Source organism: Lethenteron reissneri, chromosome 55 (assembly GCF_015708825.2).
Source record: "Lethenteron reissneri isolate LAM-NWPU_2019-01 chromosome 55, ASM1570882v1, whole genome shotgun sequence".
Classification (NCBI taxonomy): Eukaryota; Metazoa; Chordata; class Hyperoartia; order Petromyzontiformes; family Petromyzontidae; genus Lethenteron; species Lethenteron reissneri.
Genome location: NC_083833.1, coordinates 10686326 through 10709461, shown reverse-complemented (window position 1 = coordinate 10709461; position 23136 = coordinate 10686326). Strand labels below are relative to the sequence as shown.

Genomic DNA, 23136 nt, shown 5'->3' with positions numbered 1-23136 from the left:
CCCCGCACCCAGCCACACCCTCACCCAGCCCACCCCTCACCCAGCCAACCCCTCACCCAGCCACACCCCTCACTCAGCCACACCCCCACTCACCAGCCACACCCCTCACTCAGCCACACCCCTCACTCACCCCTCACCCAGCCACACCCCTCACTCAGCCACACCCTCACCCAGCCACACCCCTCATTCAGCCACACCCCTCACTCAGCCACACCCCTCACTCACCCCTCACCCAGCCACACCCCTCACCCAGCCACACCCCTCACTCACCCTCACCCAGCCACCCCCCTCATCCAGCCACACCCCTAACCCAGCCACACCCCTCACCCAGCCACACCCTCACTCACCCCTCACTCAGCCACACCCCTCACCCAGCCACACCCCTCACGCGGCCACCCCTCACCCAGCCACACCCCTCACTCAGCCACACCCCTCACCCAGCCACCCCCCTCACCCAGCCACACCCCTCACTCAGCCACACCCCTCACTCAGCCACACCCCTCACTCACCCCTCACCCAGCCACACCCCTCACCCAGCCACACCCTCACTCAGCCACACCCCGCACCCAGCCACACCACCTCACCCAGCTACACCCTCACCCAGCCACACCCCTCACTCAGCCCACCCTCACCAGCACACCCCTCACCCAGCCACACCCCTCACTCAGCCACACCCCTCACTCACCCCTCACTCAGCCACACCCTCACCCAGCCACACCCCTCACCCAGCCACACCCTCACCCAGCCACACCCCTCACTCAGCCACACCCCGCACCCAGCCACACCCCTCACCCAGCCACACCCCTCACTCACCCCTCACCCAGCCACACCCCTCACCCAGCCAACCCCTCACCCAGCCACACCCCTCATCCAGCCACACCTCTCACTCAGCCACACCCCTCACCCAGCCACACCCCTCACTCACCCCTCACCCGGCCACACCCCTCACTCAGCCACACCCCTCACCCAGCCACACCCCTCACCCAGCCACACCCCTCACGCAGCCACACCCTCACCCAGCCACACCCCTCACTCACCATCACCCAGCCACACCCCTCACCCAGCCACACCCTCACCCAGCCACACCCCTCACCCAGCCACACCCCTCACTCACCCCTCACCCAGCCACACCCCTCACTCAGCCACACCTCACTCAGCCACACCCCTCACTCAGCCACACCCCGCACCCAGCCACACCCCTCACCCAGCCACACCCCCATTCAGCCACACCCCTCACTCAGCCACACCCTCACTCACCCAGCCACACCCCTCACTCAGCCACACCCCTCACTCACCCAGCCACACCCCTCACTCAGCCACACCCCTCACTCACCCCTCACCCAGCCACACCCCCTCACTCAGCCACACCCCTCACCCAGCCACACCCCTCATTCAGCCACACCCCTCACTCAGCCACACCCCTCACTCACCCCTCACCCAGCCACACCCCCTCACCCAGCCACACCCCTCACCCAGCCACACCCCTCACTCACCCCTCACCCGGCCAAACCCCTCACCCAGCCACACCCCTCACCCAGCCACACCCCTCACTCAGCCACACCCCCTCACCCAGCCACACCCCTCACCCAGCCACACCCCTCCACCCAGCCCCACCCCTCAACCAGCCACACCCCTCACCCGGCCACCACCCCTCACTCAGCCACACCCTCACTCAGCCACACCCCTCACTACACCCCTCACTCAGCCCACACCCCTCACCCAGCCACACCCCTCACTCACCCCTCACCCAGCCACACCCCTCACTCAGCCACACCCCTCTCTCAGCGACACACCCCTCACCCAGCCACACCCTCACCCAGCCACACCCCTCACCCAGCCAACCCCTCACCCCGCCACACCCCTCACTCAGCCACACCCCTCACCCAGCCACCTCCCCTCCACCCAGCCACACCCCTCAACCAGCCACACCCCTCAACCAGCCACCCCCTCAACCAGCCACACCCCTCAACCAGCCACACCCTCACCCAGCCACTCCCCTCACCCAGCCATCCCCTCACCCAGCCACACCCCTCACTCAGCCACACCCCTCACCCAGCCACACCCCTCACCCAGCCACACCCCTCACTCACCCCTCACCCAGCCACCCCTCACCCAGCCACACCCCTCACTCAGCCCCACCCCTCACTCACCCTCCACCCAGCCACACCCTCAACAGCCACACCCCTCACTCAGCCACACCCTTCACCCAGCCACACCCCTCACCAGCCACCCCTCACTCACCCCTCACCCAGCCACACCCCTCACCCAGCCACACCCCTCACCCAGCCACACCCCTCACCCAGCCACACCCCTCACCCAGCCACACCCCTCACCCAGCCACACCCCTCACTAACCCATCACCCAGCCACACCCCTCACCCGGCCACACCCCTCACCCAGCCACACCCTCACCCAGCCACACCCCTCACTCACCCCTCACCAGCCACACCCTCACTCAGCCACACCCCTCACTCAGCCACCCCTCACTCAGCCACACCCCACACCCAGCCACACCCCTCACCCAGCCACACCCCTCACCCAGCCACACCCCTCACCCAACCACCACCCCTCACCCAGCCACACCCTCACTCAGCCACACCCTCACTCACCCAGCCCACCCCTCACTCAGCCACACCCCTCACTCACCCCTCACCCAGCCACACCCCTCACTCAGCCACACCCCTCACCCAGCCACACCCCTCATTCAGCCACACCCCTCACTCAGCCACACCCCTCACTCACCCCTCACCCAGCCACACCCTCACCCAGCCACACCCCTCACTCACCCCTCACCCAGCCACCCCCCTCATCCAGCCACACCCCTCACCCAGCCACACCCCTCACCCAGCCACACCCCTCACTCCCCCTCACCCAGCCACACCCTCACCCAGCCACACCCTCACGCGGCCACACCCTCACCCAGCCACACCCCCCACCCCCTCACACGCGGCCACCAACCCCTCACCAGCCACACCCTCAACTCAGCACACCCTCACCCAGCCACACCCTCACCCAGCACACCCCTCACTCAGCCACCCCCCTCCACTCAGCCACACCCCTCACTCACCCTCACCAGCCACACCCCTCACCCAGCCACACCCCTCACTCAGCCACACCCCGCATCCAGCCACAACCATCACCCCAGCCACAACCCCTCACCCAGCCACACCCCTCACTCAGCCCACACCCCTCCACCCAGCCACACCCCTCACCCAGCCACACCCTCACTCAGCCTCACCCCTCACTCACCCCTCACCCAGCCACACCCCTCACCAGCCACACCCCTCACCCAGCCCACACCCCTCACCCAGCCACACCCCTCACTCAGCCACACCCCTCACCCAGCCACACCCCTCACTCACCCCTCACCCAGCCACACCCCTCACCCAGCCACACCCCTCACCCAGCCACACCCCTCATTCAGCCACACCTCTCACTCAGCCACACCCCTCACCCAGCCACACCCCTCACTCACCCCTCACCCGGCCACACCCCTCACTCAGCCACACCCCTCACCCAGCCACACCCCTCACCCAGCCACACCCCTCACGCAGCCACACCCCCTCACCCAGCCACACCCCTCACTCACCCATCACCCAGCCACACCCCTCACCCAGCCACACCCCTCACCCAGCCACACCCCTCACCCAGCCACACCCCTCACTCACCCTCACCCAGCCACACCCCTCACTCAGCCACACCCCTCACTCAGCCACACCCCTCACTCAGCCACACCCCGCACCCAGCCACACCCCTCACCCAGCCACACCCCTCATTCAGCCACACCCCTCACTCAGCCACACCCCTCCCTCACCCAGCCACACCCCTCACTCAGCCACACCCCTCACTCACCCAGCCACACCCCTCACTCAGCCACACCCCTCACTCACCCCTCACCCAGCCACACCCCTCACTCAGCCACACCCCTCACCCAGCCACACCCCTCATTCAGCCACACCCCTCACTCAGCCACACCCCTCACTCACCCCTCACCCAGCCACACCCCTCACCCAGCCACACCCCTCACCCAGCCACACCCCTCACTCACCCCTCACCCGGCCACACCCCTCACCCAGCCACACCCCTCACCCAGCCACACCCCCTCACTCAGCCACACCCCTCACCCAGCCACACCCCTCACCCAGCCACACCCCTCAACCAGCCACACCCCTCACCCGGCCACACCCCTCACTCAGCCACACCCCTCACTCAGCCACACCCCTCACTCACCCCTCACTCAGCCACACCCCTCACCCCAGCCACACCCCTCACTCACCCCTCACCCAGCCACACCCCTCACTCAGCCACACCCCTCTCTCAGCGGACACCCCTCACCCAGCCACACCCTCACCCAGCGACACCCCTCACCCAGCCACACCCTTCACCCAGCCACACCCCTCACTCAGCCACACCCCTCACCCAGCCACTCCCCTCACCCAGCCACACCCCTCAACCAGCCACCCCCTCAACCAGCCACACCCCTCAACCAGCCACACCCCTCACCCAGCCACTCCCCTCACCCAGCCACTCCCCTCACCCAGCCACACCCCTCACTCAGCCACACCCCTCACCCAGCCACACCCCTCACCCAGCCACACCCCTCACTCACCCCTCACCCAGCCACACCCCTCACTCAGCCACACCCCTCACCCAGCCACACCCCTCACCCGGCCACACCCCGCACCCAGCCACACCCCTCACCCAGCCACACCCCTCACTCACCCCTCACCCAGCCACACCCCTCACCCAGCCACACCCCTCACCCAGCCACACCCCTCACTCAGCCACACCCCTCACTCAGCCACACCCCTCACTCACCCCTCACCCAGCCACACCCCTCACCCAGCCACACCCCTCACTCAGCCACACCCCGCACTCAGCCACACCCCTCACCCAGCCACACCCCTCACTCACCCCTCACCCAGCCACACCCCTCACCCAGCCACACCCTTCACCCAGCCACACCCCTCACCCAGCCACACCCCTCACTCAGCCACACCCTGCACCCAGCCACACCCCTCACCCAGCCACACCCCTCACTCACCCCTCACCCAGCCACACCCCTCACCCAGCCACACCCCTCACCCAGCCACACCCCTCACCCAGCCACACCCCTCACTCAGCCACACCCCTCACCCAGCCACACCCCTCACTCACCCCTCACCCAGCCGCACCCCTCACCCAGCCACACCCCTCACTCGGCCACACCCCTCACCCAGCCACACCCCTCACTCAGCCACACCCCCTCACCCAGCCACACCCCTCAACCAGCCACACCCCTCACTCAGCCACACCCTTCACCCAGCCACACCCCTCACCCAGCCACACCCCTCACTCACCCCTCACCCAGCCACACCCCTCACCCAGCCACACCCCTCACCCAGCCACACCCCTCACTCACCCCTCACCCAGCCACACCCCTCATCCAGCCACACCCCTCACCCAGCCACACCCCTCACCCAGCCACACCCCTCACTCACCCCTCACCCAGCCACACCCCTCACCCAGCCACACCCCTCACTCGGCCACACCCCTCACCCAGCCACACCCCTCACTCAGCCACACCCCTCACCCAGCCACACCCCTCACCCAGCCACACCCCTCACTCAGCCACACCCCTCACTCACCCCTCACCCAGCCACACCCCTCAACCAGCCACACCCCTCACTCAGCCACACCCTTCACCCAGCCACACCCCTCACCCAGCCACACCCCTCACTCACCCCTCACCCAGCCACACCCCTCACCCAGCCACACCCCTCACTCAGCCACTCCCCTCACCCAGCCACACCCCTCACCCAGCCACACCCCTCACCCAGCCACACCCCTCACTAACCCATCACCCAGCCACACCCTTCACCCGGCCACACCCCTCACCCAGCCACACCCCTCACCCAGCCACACCCCTCGCTCACCCCTCACCCAGCCACACCCCTCACTCAGCCACACCCCTCACTCAGCCACCCCCCTCACTCAGCCACACCCCGCACCCAGCCACACCCCTCACCCAGCCCACACCCCTTACTCAGCCACACCCCTCACCCAGCCACACCCCTCACCCAGCCACACCCCTCACTCAGCCACACCCTCACTCACCCAGCCACACCCCTCACTCAGCCACACCCCTCACTCACCCCTCACCCAGCCACACCCCTCACTCAGCCACACCCCTCACCCAGCCACACCCCTCATTCAGCCACACCCCTCACTCAGCCACACCCCTCACTCACCCCTCACCCAGCCACACCCCTCACCCAGCCACACCCCTCACTCACCCCTCACCCAGCCACACCCCTCACTCAGCCACACCCCTCACTCACCCCTCACCCAGCCACCCCTCACCCAGCCACACCCCTCACCCAGCCACACCCCTCACCCAGCCACACCCCTCACTCAGCCACACCCCGCACCCAGCCACACCCCTCACCCAGCCACACCCCTCACTCACCCCTCACCCAGCCACACCCCTCACCCAGCCACACCCCTCACCCAGCCACACCCCTCATCCAGCCACACCTCTCACTCAGCCACACCCCTCACCCAGCCACACCCCTCACTCACCCCTCACCCAGCCACACCCCTCACTCAGCCACACCCCTCACCCAGCCACACCCCTCACCCAGCCACACCCCTCACGCAGCCACACCCCTCACCCAGCCACACCCCTCACTCAGCCACACCCCTCACTCAGCCACACCCCTCACTCACCCCTCACCCAGCCACACCCCTCATCCAGCCACACCCCTCACTCACCCCTCACCCAGCCACACCCCTCATCCAGCCACACCCCTCACCCAGCCACACCCCTCACCCAGCCACACCCTTCACCCAGCCACACCCCTCACCCAGCCACACCCCTCACTCAGCCACATCCCCGTTTCATTGACCTGCCCTCCATCCTGCAAATATGTCAACAGCCATCACAACATGCTTTTCCTGATTGCCTTCTTGAAAAAAAAATATATAACTGTGAAACTCCAAGTTGCTTAACCCTATCCCCGCGTGCGTCCCTCCACGCTGCGTGTGGGTGATTAATCCTTGCGTGGGTCGATGTGGCGACGCAGTTCCCACAATTGTGCCCTCGAAGATCGGCGGAGGCGGGGGCGTCCATCGGGAGCTCACCATCACGTGGAAGGTGCGCGGCTCGTGCGGCCCCACCCTCCCCCCTCGCCCTCCCCCCTCGCCCGAGCCCGGCTGCCCCCCGGGTCTCCCCTCTGCTTGTGCCGCTCGAAGTTTGTGTGCCGCATTCCTCCAGCGCTGTCGTCGTTGTCGCTGCGCCCGCGAGACGACACAGAGCAGAGGAACCCTTCTCGCTCGACAACAGCCAACATAAGTGGATATAGCAGAGCTACCTCTGAGAGCCCTCCCGGTGATCCTCTTCTCCACACCGTGGAGAACAGCGCTTGCCCACCTGCTCTCTATATCACAGTCATGTTAATTGCACGACAGAGCTGCAATTCAGCTTAATTGCGAGCAACGGCTTATTCAAAGCGATGGTTTTCTCGTGACGAGGCTGAAGCCATCAAGTCGCTTCACCCGGCGGTTTGAGTCGCGGGCGGCTGCCTCGATGGGAGCCCAGCATCTCATCGGTGCCGGCTCAACGCTCTGACCTCTGGGCCACCCGGCCGCCCCGCTGCTGTCATCGTGTCAACGCGTCAAGCGGCCGGCGCGTTGCATATCACCGATTTGGCCTCCTGCTACCTTCATCCGTTTTCTGCGACCAATGTGCAGCTGTCGACCGCTGCGGTGTGACGAGGCGTTCTCTGTTCTCCGTGCCGTGGGTGTGTTCGGCATGCTTCTTGTTGGAGCACCACGACGCAGTAGTGGCTAGAAATCATGCAGTAGTGGCTAGAAATAAGGCAGTAGTGGCTAGAAATCAGGCAGTAGTGGCTAGAAATCAGGCAGTAGTGGCTAGAACACTCGTGTGAACTTTCACGTGCAACGTTCGATTCATCTTAATCCTGAAGGCATCTAGCGGGGTGTTGGGTCCTGTAGTAATACCTGCATTTTCATTCCTGTGTATTCCTGAAGAATGTCGACTTCATCTTTACTCCCACGTGCCTGCAAGCAACGCTGAACTTGCTATCAGGGCACAACTCCTTGACAAACTCGCCATGAGCCAGGAGTGCAAATTCGACATTCCTATGGCAGGGTCTATCTCTAGGATGACCACTGATTGCAAAAACATTTCCGAGAGGAATTTTACGTCTGGATCAACCCCTGGCCAGTATTTTTACTGTAGCAGTCTCCTGTTTAGAAAGCTGTGCACACCACCACCACCACCACTGCACCACCACTATGCCACCACCACTGCACCATTACCACCACTGCACCACCACCACCACTACACCATCACCACTACACCACCACCACTACACCACCACCACTGCGCCACCACTACCACGTCGCCACTGCTTTCAGGAGTTATTTCAGTGGTTACTTGCTCCGAAAAAAATATTCATCCTCGTTACATCTATGCCTCTTAGAATTAAGAACATTGTGATGGGTATTTGGCTGGACAGCAAGGTCCAGTTGTAAATGCAGGGGCAGCCTGGTCGGCTTCCTCGCTCGGGCGATGATGACACACAACTGTCTCCGCTGCAAGCGGGACATTTCTGTTTGCATTTGGGGATGAGTCCGTGATTACTGCCGCTTGCTCTCAAAACAACTCACCGAGCCCCGGTCCTCCCAATAGAATCTCCGCTGCTGCATTCTCCTAGATGGGGGGTGAGCACGGAATGGGCGCACTTCTGCTATCTCCAAATCAGACTTCCCCAGTTCTGTAAATTGGAAATCCTGGTGGCGGAGCTGTGAAGGGCCTTCTACATTCCCAACTTCGCTTCACAGCCAACGGCCGATACAGAGTTGAGCTCTGCCCCGTTACCCCACCGCAAAAGAGATTAATCCTGGCGGCAAACATCGTCGGAATGAGACTCCGGTCCTATGGGTCCTTCGTGAGCATGCTTCGTTGCTTATAATCGACCCTCCCTCCTGGCTGTCGAGGGCGATGCGTATTTTTATCTATTTAAAATGTAGTTTACAAAGATATTCTGGCCCCTGTCATAGGAATGTAGAATTTCCATCACAACAAGCTCATGGCCAAGACTTGAGATGAACACTGCCCAATACTTGATTGACGCATCGACTCACGCACATCTGTTGAATGTTTACGTACCTCAAGTACTGTACAACGATGAGTCTAAAAACAATCTGCCCGAGCCAGCTTACATCCCATGGAATTAATGATTTAACATTGATTATGTTTGTGCAGTATTTTAGGTTTCCCATGCGACACGGTTGCTTTTGCCCTGATTTCTATTCGCTCTATTGCTATGCTTTATAGTATTTGTTTTGCTGTTGTCACGTTGGTGACCCATGTCACTCTAGAAAACAACGCTCTCCTTGGTCTCTCGAGTTACCACCTGGCCTCGACTCGAACGCCCCTTCTTAACGCCCCCATAGCCAAGCATGAACATGATAAGGCACAATCATCGATTTGCGGTGTGGTGAAGCGGTGCGTGTGCCAGGGACAGCGCGTGAGTGATCGTGCGTACCGGCCTGTGACGTGGCTCAGGCGCGTTTTGCGTGCGGGAACGATGCCATCAATTTCCCCGTAAACCGGTGACACCATCTCGTTGCCGTGTTACGAGCTGGAAAACCGGAGGCTGCTCTCTTGGTGGTTACCTCGGTCCAACCGAGCGAAACCCCGCTGCAGCACGAATCTCTCTTGCAAGGGGAAATGTGGAAGGAAAATACAAAACGTGCAGCGATGATTTTGTAGGATTTCATATTTTATTTACACATTCCATCACCCACAGTGCCTTCTGCGGAGCGCATCATTTTAGCAGCTTTGGTTCAAAACAAGCTGATCTCTGGACCGGTTTTGACATGCAGTGTCTCATCGGCAGAGTCAAGTTTGAACCAATGCTGGCGGACTTCCCAACGTGATCGCCGGAGACTCGCACGAGTCGGTAGCGCTGTGTAGTACCGGCGCCGCCGTGCGTGGGCCGCCCTCCCGTTGACCATGCCCCCCCCCCCCCCCGCCCCCCCGCCATGCTCCCACAGTCGGTGGAGCAGGAGTACCGCTTTGGCGATAGGTTCACCTACAACATCAGGTTCCGGCCGCTCGACAGCGCGGACAAGGTGTGGACCACGGTGGTGATCGGCGACGCCGACGCGTCGCGCTTCGTCTACAAGAACGCGAGCCTGGAGCCGTACGTGCCCTTCGAGGTCCAGATGCAGGCGAGCAACGTCCACGGCGGGGGCCCCTACAGCCAGGTGGTCGTGGTGCACTCCGCCGAGGACGGTGAGCCGGCACGGTGCCCCGCGCGGCTCGCCGCTTCGCGTTCAGAAACGTTACGCAGACCGCAGGAGGAATCTGGTGGGCTTGCGAAGCCTCTTGTTCGCAGGTGTCCAGTAGGGGCGGGCCAGAAAGTCACAGCGACACTTGTCGAGAGGGATTCGCGGTCCGTGCCCGACAGGCCGCACTGGTTAATACTGCCGCCGGTTGCATTAGCCTTGAAATACCCGGAGCCGTCCGGTTGACGGTGGACGTTAAAGATCCCGCGGTGTCGGCTGAAACGAGTCGCCCGTCGCGTGCCGGCATCTTGGTCTGGTGGCCCCAGCTGCCCAGCCCCCGCACGGAGAGCCCCGGCGGGAGACGCCGATGGGATTCTGTGAGTGGGGCCTTGAAACCCCAGGCTCGTTTTGCATTCCCGGTAACCGCATGGACAAATAAAACTGGTCGAATCTGTTCCTGGTTTGGAGCGCATTCATAGATGTGAACAGCAATAAATATTCTTATAGATTTTGTTTAAAGCTTTCGTGACTGCAGGGATTCATATTCTTGGTTCTTTCGGTAAATTCACGTAGAAGGGAAATAATAAAGTAAAAAATATATAAAACAATACAATTCTCACAACGTTTCGACTGCAACACAAGCAATCATCATCAGGTGTGAAATCCACAGCAAGAAAATTTGAAAAAAGTGGCGTTTTTTTCCTCTTAACGTCAGCACCACAGACAGCGATTTGGCAGTTGGTCAGATGGACGAGTCCATCTATGTTCAGAAAAATTTCTTGCTGTGGATTTTACACCTGATGATGATTGCTTGTGTTGCAGTCGAAACGTCGTGATAATTTTATTGTGTTATATTTTCATTTTTTTTTATTATTCCCCTTCTACGTGACTTTACCGAAAGAACCAAGAATACTATTATAGATGTGAACAGCAATAAACATGTTATGCTTTTAACTGAGCAACAAAAGGATCTGCCACGGTGGCATGGCCATCTGCAGCACCGCTCAACTCCATCTCCCGGCGCAGAAGTGCAAGCAATGGGGGGCGAGTTTCTTAAACCTCTCCCAGCCTCTACCCAGCGAGCAGTCCAGCGGTGTAGATGGTGGGTCCACCAGTCTACGATGGCAGGTTGCATTTGGTGGGATACAATGTGGGCACGCTCACTTACAAGACGTCTGGTCATTGAGGAAGAGAAAGCCAAACACCCAAGGGATCTCACTTTAGTGGAGGCCCTTCCTCCAGCGGTGGTGTGAGCAGGCACTTGCACGGCTGCACCTTTGGCGCGGGCGGAGGCGTCCCCAAGTTAATGAGGACGCCGCTGTTCACAGAGCCGGACGTGGCTCCGCGCAGGGCAAGGGCGTTCCCCATCGCTCGCACGGCCTGCGCCGTCAATTACACGGAATTCAAAGTCACCTGGGAGCCCATTCTGCCCAACGCCACCAGCCGGCGAATCGTGGGATACGAGGTAAGGTAAACGCTCGGCTCACCGGATTTCAGATTTCGCATTTAAGTTTGGACGGATGCTGGCTCAATAAAATAAAAAAAAAACCTCTTCAACGCATCCTCTCCCGCGTCACGTAGGCCGTGTGCCTGAAGGGCACGTTCACGGTCACGCTACGCAGATCCGACACGTGGACAATGACAGAGAAGCAGGAAGCGGTGCATGCTGGGAATTACACTGAGAGACAGGCCAGACACTTCGTATTGACTCTAGTGGGGTGGCTATGGAGGTGACTACTACGGTTTATTTAAAACTGTTTATATTCTCTTGGTAAAAACTCTCCAATGAGGTCCGCTCGGAGCGTGTGCACAGCGGTGTCCTCGTTTGTCCCGCGCCATGTCCGGCTCATTGCCCCCCGCGACCCACCGAGGCTCTGTGAGCTCCGCGAGTCTGGTTTCTACCCCTGTGGCTGTGTGCGACGCTCTCTGGTGGCCAGATACGCTACTGGAAATCCACGGACAACCAAGCGGCAGCAGAGAGAGTTCAGACCGAGGTCACCAACAGCGTCATCATCAGAGGTGAGCGGGGCGATTCCGGCTCATCGCCAACACACACTGTACCCACCAGATACTCTGCTGCTTACACCTGCTGAGATTCCCAGGTCTGATGGGCTGGGGTGCATTCCGATCGGTTTCGCGGTCCCATTAAACCACTTCTCATTTGTAGCCGGATTCTCGCCATTAATTTAGCTCTGTGGGTTCACGGCCACTTCAGAAGAAATCTCCGCTGCTGCTGCTGCTGCTGTTGTGTGGCAGCAGCTTTGGCTCGATCCAACCCGAGGCCTCTGTCCCCCCACGCTCCCCGCTCCGAGAGTCGCTATGACCCGGCGACGCCACCGGCCCTCGAGCGTTCCACGCGACGGAGCCGGTCCCCCCGCCTCCTCCCCCTCTCCACTCCCGCTCCAGCGCCAGGCAATCCGACCCGCCGACCCGACGCTCGCTGTGGCCCCTCCTCCAACTTGAGACGTGCGGTGGGGGCGGTGGGGGGGGGGGGGGCGATGAAAGAGCGCGACAACCGAATGCGTGGGACTCGAGGCGCGTGGCTCCGTGTGTCGCAGGCCTCGTGCAGAAGACGCTGTACCACGTGGATGTGCGCGGCTACAACACGGGCGGCGTGGGGCCCCCGAGCCCCGTCGCCAGCGTCCACACGAATAAGAACGGTAAAGAGCCCCAGCCACCACGTGAACACTCCGGGCCCAGCGTTACTCGCCCCGCGACGTGGTGCTTAGCACTCGCGCACACAGCGGTGTAACCGCCAGTTTGGAACAAACATCGGAGTGCTGAAAAATTGCCTGCAAACGACACCATTGGGATCACGAATAGGCACAGCAGGAACATCGCTCTCAATTGTGAAAAAAACTTGGCAGGACCCTCCTGAGCGAAGAGCCTTGAGACTCGATCAGGCTTTCCTGAGTGCACGGGCATTGTACTACTAGTAATGAAATAAGGGCTGAATTCACATCTTTGACAAATCGTCAAAACTCTTCACCTTGCCAAAGGTCACACCAAAGTTACATTTACTAAGCCACGATGTGGCCTTCATTAGGTCAATATTGGAATAAAAGTAAGCCCTTTAGCAATCAACTGCTAGATGAAGGCATCACCTGGACCATACTTCACCAGGCTGGAATGCCCGGAACTAGTTCAGATGATCGCTCACCGCTAATCTTAGCCGTAACCGGGTATTGAGCGCAGCTCACGGTGTTCATAGCGCAGTGCGTGAACCACGGCATCACCACTCCCCTCAGATAGGAACACTGGGATCACATTTGGGATCACATTTGGGATTACATTTGGGATGGAGCTCCTGGCACAAACCTGGCTGTGGGAAATCTCTCCGCTTGTCCATGACAACCTCTCTCCTCCCACTGAGGCGGTAGGCCAAGCCCAATTCTAGGCTTGGTGTTCTTGAGTGTTGCTTGGTGGAAACTTCCGAGTGTATTGGCATACAATAGATGTGGTGTGCGACCACTAATGACTGTAGTTATAATGCTCTGCTCCAGTTTGGAAATATAGAATTGAAATGAAATCCCGGTTGGGTGTCACGTAAGCCCCGCCATGATCATCCCTCCTGGGTGTATAAAATCAGTACTGTTTTGTGAGAAACACTAAGTCCATTTCCTCTCCAGAATTGAGTCCCCCCCACAGGAATATGCCAGTGCCACCACTGCATAAGGTCCTCCGCATGTTGAGGCGTGAAGGCGGCTTTCACCGCAGCGAGACAGAGTGGGGACCATCTTCTTGGTTCTTTCGGTAAAGTCACGTAGAATGGAAATAATAAAATAATAAAACATAATAAAGTAAAATAATAATAAAATAATTTTCTTATTTCTTATTTTTATTAGTATTTTATTATTTCCATTCTACCTGACTTTACCGAAAGAACCAAGAAGATGAATCCCTGCAGTCACGAAAGCTTTAAATCGAGAGTGGGGACCGTTCACGTCTCGTTGGATTGTTGTCCGCAGCTTCAAGCCAGATCCCTGAGGTCAGATACACGTTGAAGGACGACATCGTGACCATTGCCTGGAACCCGATCCACCCTCTGGACGAGTCAGCGGTCATCAAATACCAGGCAGGTCCCACGCGTGCGCACACACACAGAACACCTTGAGAGTATTCACAGTGGGGTCATGGAGCGGACATCAGTTTATATTAGAAATTCTGTTGTCCATGCATTGATGAAGGCCATCCAGGGAGCTTTTGACCGAAATAACAATGACTTAACACGAGTCTCTGGGACAACACGAGTCTCTGAGACAACACGAGTCTCCTCTGGCTCCACTTTTTTGCGGCACCAAAATCCATGTCGGGTGTTTCCAGTCCGTAGTGGTAATGCATGGGACTGGATTCATATTAGAAACAGCAAAACGTTGCTTCAGCATCATTGGCACATTCATGCTCGCACAGAGACTCATAGACAGGCCCGTAGACTGACACAGATACCCATAGACTCACATGGCCATAGACTTACTTACAGGTAGGCCCATAGACTTTACTATCATCAGCGCTTGCTCCACCATACGGGCACAACGCAACTTCGCGGGAGACATGTTTTGCTGGAGCCCATCCCATGATCAACATCATCAACATCATTAACATCATAATTAACATCATCATTAACATCATCAACATCATCAACATCATCATCCCATGATCAACATCATTAACATCATCATCCCATGATCAACATCATCAACATCATCATTAACATCATCAACATAATCAACATAATCAATAACATCAACATCCTCAACATCATCATCCCATGATCAACATCATCAACATCATTAACATCATCAACATCATCAACATAATCAATGACATCAACATCATCATCAAAATCATTATGAACGAGTCTGCCAGCGTTACCATGCATCGCCACCCAAACCATCTCCACGCCACCGATCGGCGTGCCAAGGTGTCTCACCGTGCGTGTCTCCCCGCGGGCCGCAGGTGCGCTACCACCTGAAGGACCGCCCCAAGGGCAAGGTGTACAAGGTGAATACCACCGAGACGATGCTGAAGGTGCGGCTGTTCGCGAAGGACGACTACCTGGTGTCCGTGCAGGCTCTCAGCGCCTCCGGGGAGGGACCCTGCACCGAGCTTTACATCCACCGTAAGAGGCTCCGCACGCGCCGCCCCCTCCGCCCGGCTCGCTCGCTCGTTCGCACGCGGCGCCCGTACTGCTTGACGAAGACGAAGGTCCCCTGTGCAGCCCCCCGATAGATCGCCGGCGCAAGTGCCGCTAGCAGGCACCTGTGAAGGCCGGTACGGCACGCGGGAGATGCGTGGCGAGTGCCGCGCCGGGCCGCCTCTGCCTCCCAGGACTCGTTCAAGATAATTGTCACGGTGGCCGTGAGCGGGAATCGAACTCGGGGACGCCGGGTTTGTGGCTCGGTGCGTTAACCACTACACGCGACCACTGCCAGCAAAGTGTCGCCTTGAAGAAAGGTCAGCCATTGTCTACTGCGTCGAGCCGTAAACTCTGAGATGGCCACCCATGGCACGTACAATACACGCGCAAAGCTTTAACGTTAAATAATGGGTCTTGTTTGCGCAACATGAAACATAAACTGCACAATTCAATTACGCCGCCGGTCAATGTTCCCTGAACGATTTGTGTGGGGAGAGAAGCCAGCTGGCTTTCTGGCCTGGGCCAGACCAGCTCCGAGGCTCGTCTCGTCTGCTCTGCGACTCGCATGCGGCGTTCCGTGCTTTTGTGAGTCTCCTTCCGTTGTGCTCCGGTTGCTTTGGCGCTGCAGCTGTTGTACCTCCGCTACTGTGTCCTGTGGCTGTGATGTGCCGTACTCTCAGAACCAGACAACAACCTTGCGGACGAGGAGGCAGTGGCGACGGGTCAGATGGAAGGTCAGTCCAAGTCTAGTGGGCCGACACTTTGAGAGGAGCTCTGTATACTTTGTTATTTCCCATTCTAATGTCTCTCTACCTCTGGACCAACATACACCTTCAATTAGGTCTAATCACAACAAACAACTTGTGATCTTTTTAGTTGTTTATTGACATTATCAGGGGACCTCCTTTGCCAGTACTCTGGTCAAGCACCGTTTTGAGACTCGGCTCAAAAGAAAGCTGACTCTAGTGTGGACCAATCAGTTTCAAAGACAATGCATATATTATCAGAGTATGATTTTTTTGTTTGCAGGCATAATTCCTTGTAAAGGGTTTCAGTTTGGTGTTTTAACATCTTAACACCTGTTTGTTGCCAGAAAAAAAGGGGAAAACCTATTCTCTCATTGACGTTAATTTTAAGTTGTTTTTATTTACAGTCGCGTTTTTAATAACCTACAACGATGCCATCCACAATAGGAACAATACGAGCTATGAGTTGCATTGCATAACAAATAATTGCTTAGTTTAATCCAGGGCAGCATTTCAGCGTGAGAGTTGCACAGTAAGATCACAGCTGTAGGGACCACCCGACGTCTTGTAAACTCTGCAGGAACCTCAGCCGCAGCTCCCATAGCGATCGCTTCAGCGGCGGCCTCTCCAGCATCACGGCCCCCGCAGTAGCTTGGAGACAATCGGTAGTTGAGCCACTGATGCGCCATCGATTGGGTCATGCTAGGGCAATATGGGAGAAATTTGAACGCTAATGGGGTCGATTGATCTGCCTTGTAGGTACTCCTAATGGGGCAGGAGTGGTACCTCCAGGAAGGTTGGCTCTATGCCCCCGTAAAGTTGCATCAGAGGATCGTGACATGATGGCAATGGCTTAGGGAGGACAATTTCCAGCAGGGGACTGATCATGGGTGATGGTGATAATGAAACAAAAAAAATCTACGATATTTTTGCAATTGCACTGTTATTATTTATTTATAAATGTGAAAACACCTTCTTTATTTTGTGTTTTTCATTTATATAGAGCTTATGTTATTCATGCCACAGATCTCTCAGTGTCTCGACTTAATTGGGTCTCGGTCAAGTTGGAGAAATTAAATCCACACCCCAGATTAACACGGTTAGCGACGTATGGTGCCTACAAATGGTATCCTATTTTCTGAAATCTAATTTTATATTAAAATGTCGAGCACAGATGATAATAGCAAATGGTAAACATCTCAAATGTACATTTCACATTCACGTAAATTCTGTTAACACCGCCAGACCTGAAAATACAAAACCTCATAGTGTTACATTTAGAAATCACGCCTTGAAATGTGAACAATGGAAATAATCGTGAAATCTGAGATTCTATCTAAAACACTCATGCCTTATTAATAGGCCATACTTTTTACAACAGGTATACAGAGCCCTCTCAAAAGAAATACCACTTATCATATTTTGAAACTAACATACCTTGGGTAAATCCATTCACTAACATTTGCAACCTGGGATGTTAATGGCTTGCCTCATAGACCATCCATCTCCACAATTAACTCACCTCCCAGTTGAATGACGACTAACATTCCACGCAGCTGGTGTCGAGATAGCCTTGAAGTCAACGTCCCGAACGACGACGACATCGTTTCGATTCCCGCAGTGACCTCTGTGGGGGACATTGCCAGAGCGTGGACATTTAAGAGCCCGTGACGCAATTTTCAAGAGCAGGCCACTCTTGTTCCGTCTTCTTTGCAGATTGAAAAAAAAAAAAATTACTCTCACCAAAATTACAAAATCTAAATTACAAAACCTGTCCTGCTGTGCCTGGCCCAATGAGCCCATCACCTCGGCAGAGCCCCTAGCCCCGTGCTGGGGACCGGTGGCGCTCCCGCGTGCTCCTCTTCAGCGACTGCTCACTGCCCGGCGTTGCCTCGCCCACCCTCGACGCAGCAGGGCAGCACGGCTGTGACGATGCGTCGATTCACCGCTCAATCTTGAGTCTCCAAACCGTTGTGCCTTAGAAACGAACGTGGTTGATTCGTACACGTTGAGGCCGCCTAGAATTAATTATTCACCGCGGATTTTTTTCTTTTCTTAAATCAAACCTCGACCGTGGATGGTGACGATTCATGGAATTTGTTGTCAGTAAAGCGTCGTTGCACGCCTAGAGAACAACCCCAGAACTAGTCGACAACTCGACACCGCTGTTGGCACCATCTGCATCCGTCTCCTCACCGCGTAACGCATCTCCCAGCCGCCGAGGGCTCAAAGTGTGGAGCTTTGGTGCAATGCATGGCGCGTTCACCCTCCCTGCTCTCTGAGCGCGTATCCATCGCCCGTCACCGCTGCCCCTGCATGTTGCCTACCCCGGGCGCTCGCTCGCTCTTTCACGCTACAACAGAGATGATTGCACAATATTCTGCCTCTCATTAATATGTTTTCTCCATGTGCAATACGTTGCGTGGTTCATTTAACACTCGATAAACAATATTCAGTTATTACTGAATCACTATGACCGTGCCCAATTCTCGTCAGACATCAGAAGCTAAGCGGGGTACAAGCTGGATCTTGTTTGGATGGGTGACTGCCTCGCTCGTGAAGGGCGGCAGAGAGCAGTACATCAGCAGTGTCAATTGTACTGTAGCTTTTGTGCTGCCACGCCTATGCCCCCTTGCTATCGCTGTCCCGCTCTGACCAGCGTGGCGAAGTATGGTCAAATAAGACCCATTTGTCCACACACCGTGAGGAGGCCCTTATCCAGCAGTAGGTTGACAGCACTGTGCATGTTCAAAGAATAATTGCAATGGATTGGCTGCTTACCACTCTCTCTTGCTCCCATAGACGAATTCTCAGCAACATGGGCCTTGTGTCTGATTGGTTTAGACAATGTGTGACAGCAGCAGCAGTCGCCGTTGTTATTCTGTTGAGCCTGATGGGCAACTCCAAAAAGCAATCTCCGCCTCCACTTATTGGCAATGAATGTAAGCACAGGTTTACAAACACATCCCAGATGCTGGCCTACGATTGCTGCACACTCACTGGCTTGTTAAACATTTTATCTACGCCACAAAATACGTCCATTCTGCTCGCTCCGTGCATTTTCATGCCTTTAATAGGTTCCATTGATGATCCCCCGCCTGAATCAAATGTTCACGTAAACTGAATACAATTTGCATTGTGTGTCTTGGAGAATGTACGTGTGATGCCGCGACCACGGAGCAACTCCGCGAACGCCGCGATTCCCTCCCGGCCCTACCCCTGAGCACTTGCGCAGCACAGCACCCACGTAGTGTTCTAGCGGGGGGGAGGGGGCGAGGTTGCCAGGCACATCGGGTTTTAATCCGCAGGCCCCCTAGAGGGAGAGTCCCGCGGTTTCCCGGTGCCAGGAGATTGGCCGACCGCCACTGGACAGGTGACATTGCGGTGACACTAAATTGGCTTAAAATTCTACGGGCGCAGAAGGAAAAAGTTCACTGGGCCAACCGCGATGAGTTATTTACGACATTGGGGGAGAGGCTGAGGGTGGAATATTAGGCAAGAAGGGCAGATGAGTAGGTTAGAATTAATGAGCACGGGAGAGCAATGGGTGGGTGGAGCAGCAGCACACTCAGTGGTACCCCACTTTGAGGGCGCAGGTCAGCGCACGATTGCCTGCGCAGTATGACGTCACCCTGGGCCTTTGAAGTTTAGAGAATAAAAATGGGGGCCCCGGACGATTTCCGGTCTCTTGCCTTCAACCTCCGGGCCGTCGAGACCCACCCCCAGCCGTCCTGCCTCTTCAGGCCACTCACAGCATCCGTGTGATGCCAGCGAGCGCTGCGTCGAGGTACGTGGTAGGACGTTTGTGTAACTGGGTTCATAGAGTTCGGCTCGGCTCTTCTCGCGAAATATCCCCCCTCCGGGTAGGGTGTAATTGCGCCATTAATAAACTTTTGTTCAGAGAAAAAAAAGAAATTCTCTTTTGATTAGCGCCGGCCTCTGTGTAAAGCACGCGCCGGCAGGGGCGGTTGCGTGCACGCCACCGCGTTCGTTTTCCGTGGTGGTGGTGGTGGACGTGGGCGTGTGGGGGATAACCCCGGGCGGTGGTGAGCCAGCCGAGTAGCGATGTCCCTCAGGGCGCTGGCGCGGTGGGGGGGGGGGGCGATCACCCGATCGGTAGGGGCCTGGCGAGAGGCGGACGAGGAGGAGGGGGGGGAGTGGAGGGGGTGGACGTCGCGCCCCGCCCGCTCACAGGGAGCGGGGAGGTGGGCGACAGCCCCCCACATTCGCTCGTATGTCCGTCCCTATATCTGTTCTGGTGGCGGCATAATTGCAGAAGTAAAGTGAACATGATGGGCTTAACTGGTCGATATTTTTGCAGCCAATGTAATAATTCACAATGGGCTTTTGGGTAAGGCCACGTCCTGTAATGATCAACATTATTTGTAGATCACCACCATCCGACGGCCAAATGAGTCGTCAAGTGTTCAGGCATTTGACGCGCTAGTTATTCTTGTTTCAGCTCATTCAGTGAGTTGAAGAACAGCCAGATTTATCAGTTGAGACGAATTGTTGTGAGGATTGTGGGACCCTTCCATCCATAGCGTGTCTGTCCCCGCTAATTGCACATTCGCATACATACGCACGTGTAGATAGCTCTGTGGGTGGGGATTGCATCGTTGTCAGGACGCTGTGACAGAATCCCCACGCTCGACCCGTCAACTCTGAGCGGCTGCTGTTCGTGGAGCAGACTTTGCTGTCCACCCATTCCATTGGGCCAGGAGAGTACTCTGACCAGCTCATTAATAGCAACAACAACAAAAAAACAAATCAAAGTAGGGAAGGAACTTTATTTCGTTGTAAAATCCACTGGTCATAACTCGAAGCTCACAATGGAATCTTGCGCTCCCCTTAATGACTTGGCATACAAAGTTAAAAGTATCGCAAATGTTACATCCTTCATTTACACAGGCGATGGAATCCCGTCAGCCCATTGACACAAAATAAGTATTTTATAAAGCGAAAAGGAAACCATTGTACATTAAAAAAACTACACTCAGCAGTATCGAATCGAAATCAAATCTAGACTGTAAAAAAAACACACACAACGTTGAAAACGACTGCGACACTCGCACGGAAAATGAAATGGAGAACAAACTGCGAACTGCGATCAAAGCCAATAATGTCACTCACGGTGTAAGTAACATCCAGTCAAACTACAGAACAATGAACAAAGCTAGGTTTTCCAGCTGGAATTAATAGCCCCGAATTCCACATTGTTGGTGCATCGCCTCTCTTGCCAGGGTCACGCTGACGCCGGTGTTGGATTTGCAGCATTGACAGCGTCCACGTGAACAAAGTGCCTGCTTTAACAAAGTAGCGACGGTCTGTTTAACTCGGCTAAAAGAGCATCACCATGAGATCACACGCGGTTAAATGAAGTGCTTTGAATTGATTGGTTGTAAATGTGTTTAAGTCGTGCAGCTGCACAGATATGCAGCAAATGTAATTGAAATGAACTTCATTGGCAGTGGATTTCCATGGCCAAAATACCCTGGGCTCTCTGCTACAACGTCGGATCGATACTCGCAGGCTGGAGTGTGATTCTGCTGCTGTCAGGTTCCTCTGTGGAATGACTCCCATGAGTCCGATTTAAATGTCTAAACTCCTTTTAATCAACCTGCATTCAAACCCATTGTAAACGCAGCGGTAGCTTGAAGCATTTGTAAGATGTGTGGTGGCGTCTGGAACGCACGCCATAGCCAGGTGTTCACTTGCTTACGTTTGTGGCATTGCTTTGCAAGGCCCCTTGCACACTTCGACGGGGATATTTGGGCCAATTCAACAGTTAGAAAAAATACACGAGGCCAATTCCAAATGGTTATAGAGGATGTGTGCACAAAACGCTGTCCTCAACTGCAAAGTGCAACAGGAACCTGGCCGTGATGTTTTGCAAGTCGAGACGACGTCTCGTCCTTGCGGATACGTGGCGCACAGCAGTTCGCGGTGACTGCAATACCTATAGAGCTAAGATGGCGCCACTATTAGTTAGGGGGTTAGGGGGGTCTCGGGTGGTGTTGTGTTCACACCACCTGGGTGTGTTCTCACCGCCCGGGTGAACACAACACGGGTCCACCCATCCCCCATGGCGACGCGCTTTGGCAGTCTATGAATTTGTCCAGATTTTAATCGACTAAACATTGACATTAACGAAAAAAAGATGTATTCACCAGCATCGATTCAAGTAAGCCTGGCCTTGCTTATGAGCCATTGTATGCATAGGATGCCACGATGGCGAGATGTTAACTACCTCGCCTGATATACAGGAGGTCGTGGGTTCGATGCTCACCCTGACATCTGTATATTTGGAGTTTGCATGCTCTCCCCGTGGTCGTGTGTGTTTTTCTCTGGGTCCTCCACATTAAGCACCACGCGTTTAGAGTATTTGGCCGCTATAAATTTCCACGCGATAAGCCACTTCGTTAATCTATCATTTGTGGCCAGGTCGCTTCTAAAAAAAAGAGCTATATAGCTGGTAACATAAAAATAGTAACACAAATAGTAGATCGAAACGGGTGCAGAGTTTTCTTGTATTGAATAAATGCTGATGAAATTGTGCACTCCCACAAGACCGTGTGGCTGATGGCTTGTGTAATAACTACTCTTATGTTTGCGTGAACCGACATAGGTATGAAGGAGACAATGTCTTCTTATCTAGTATTTTACATTCTCCAAAATTACTCGAAGGATTGTTTGAGCTCATTGTTTTACGATCAATCGATCGGGCGGGTGGGCAGGTTCCTTTAAAATTGCCGGCTGTCCAAGCAATGTTTTTCCTCCCTAAGAGGGGGAAGTGTCAGAGCCGGGCCTCTGGGGCTCCCCGTCCCCTTCTGGGAGAGTCCAGGAGGAGACAGTTACGGCTGTGAGCGGTAACTGATCTAACCCTCGTGTGGGTTTCTTGTTGACATCGATTTTGTTCCTTCAACTATGGGCCACGTCTATTCATCTTTGACCT

The 23136-nt window shown here is 56.2% G+C and overlaps 1 protein-coding gene across 1 annotated transcript in view; it reads left to right on the top strand.

The window, feature by feature from the left end:
- The window catches only part of LOC133356694 (contactin-2-like), a 250453-nt gene that overhangs the window by 222730 nt on the left and 4587 nt on the right, over positions 1 to 23136 (top strand). The window contains exons 17-24 of the mRNA XM_061574335.1: positions 7064 to 7134; positions 10065 to 10305; positions 11627 to 11763; positions 12236 to 12317; positions 12857 to 12958; positions 14267 to 14373; positions 15255 to 15417; positions 16116 to 16169. Of these exons, the coding sequence (XP_061430319.1) occupies positions 7064 to 7134; positions 10065 to 10305; positions 11627 to 11763; positions 12236 to 12317; positions 12857 to 12958; positions 14267 to 14373; positions 15255 to 15417; positions 16116 to 16169 (957 nt within the window). The remainder of the gene's footprint in view (positions 1 to 7063; positions 7135 to 10064; positions 10306 to 11626; positions 11764 to 12235; positions 12318 to 12856; positions 12959 to 14266; positions 14374 to 15254; positions 15418 to 16115; positions 16170 to 23136) is intronic.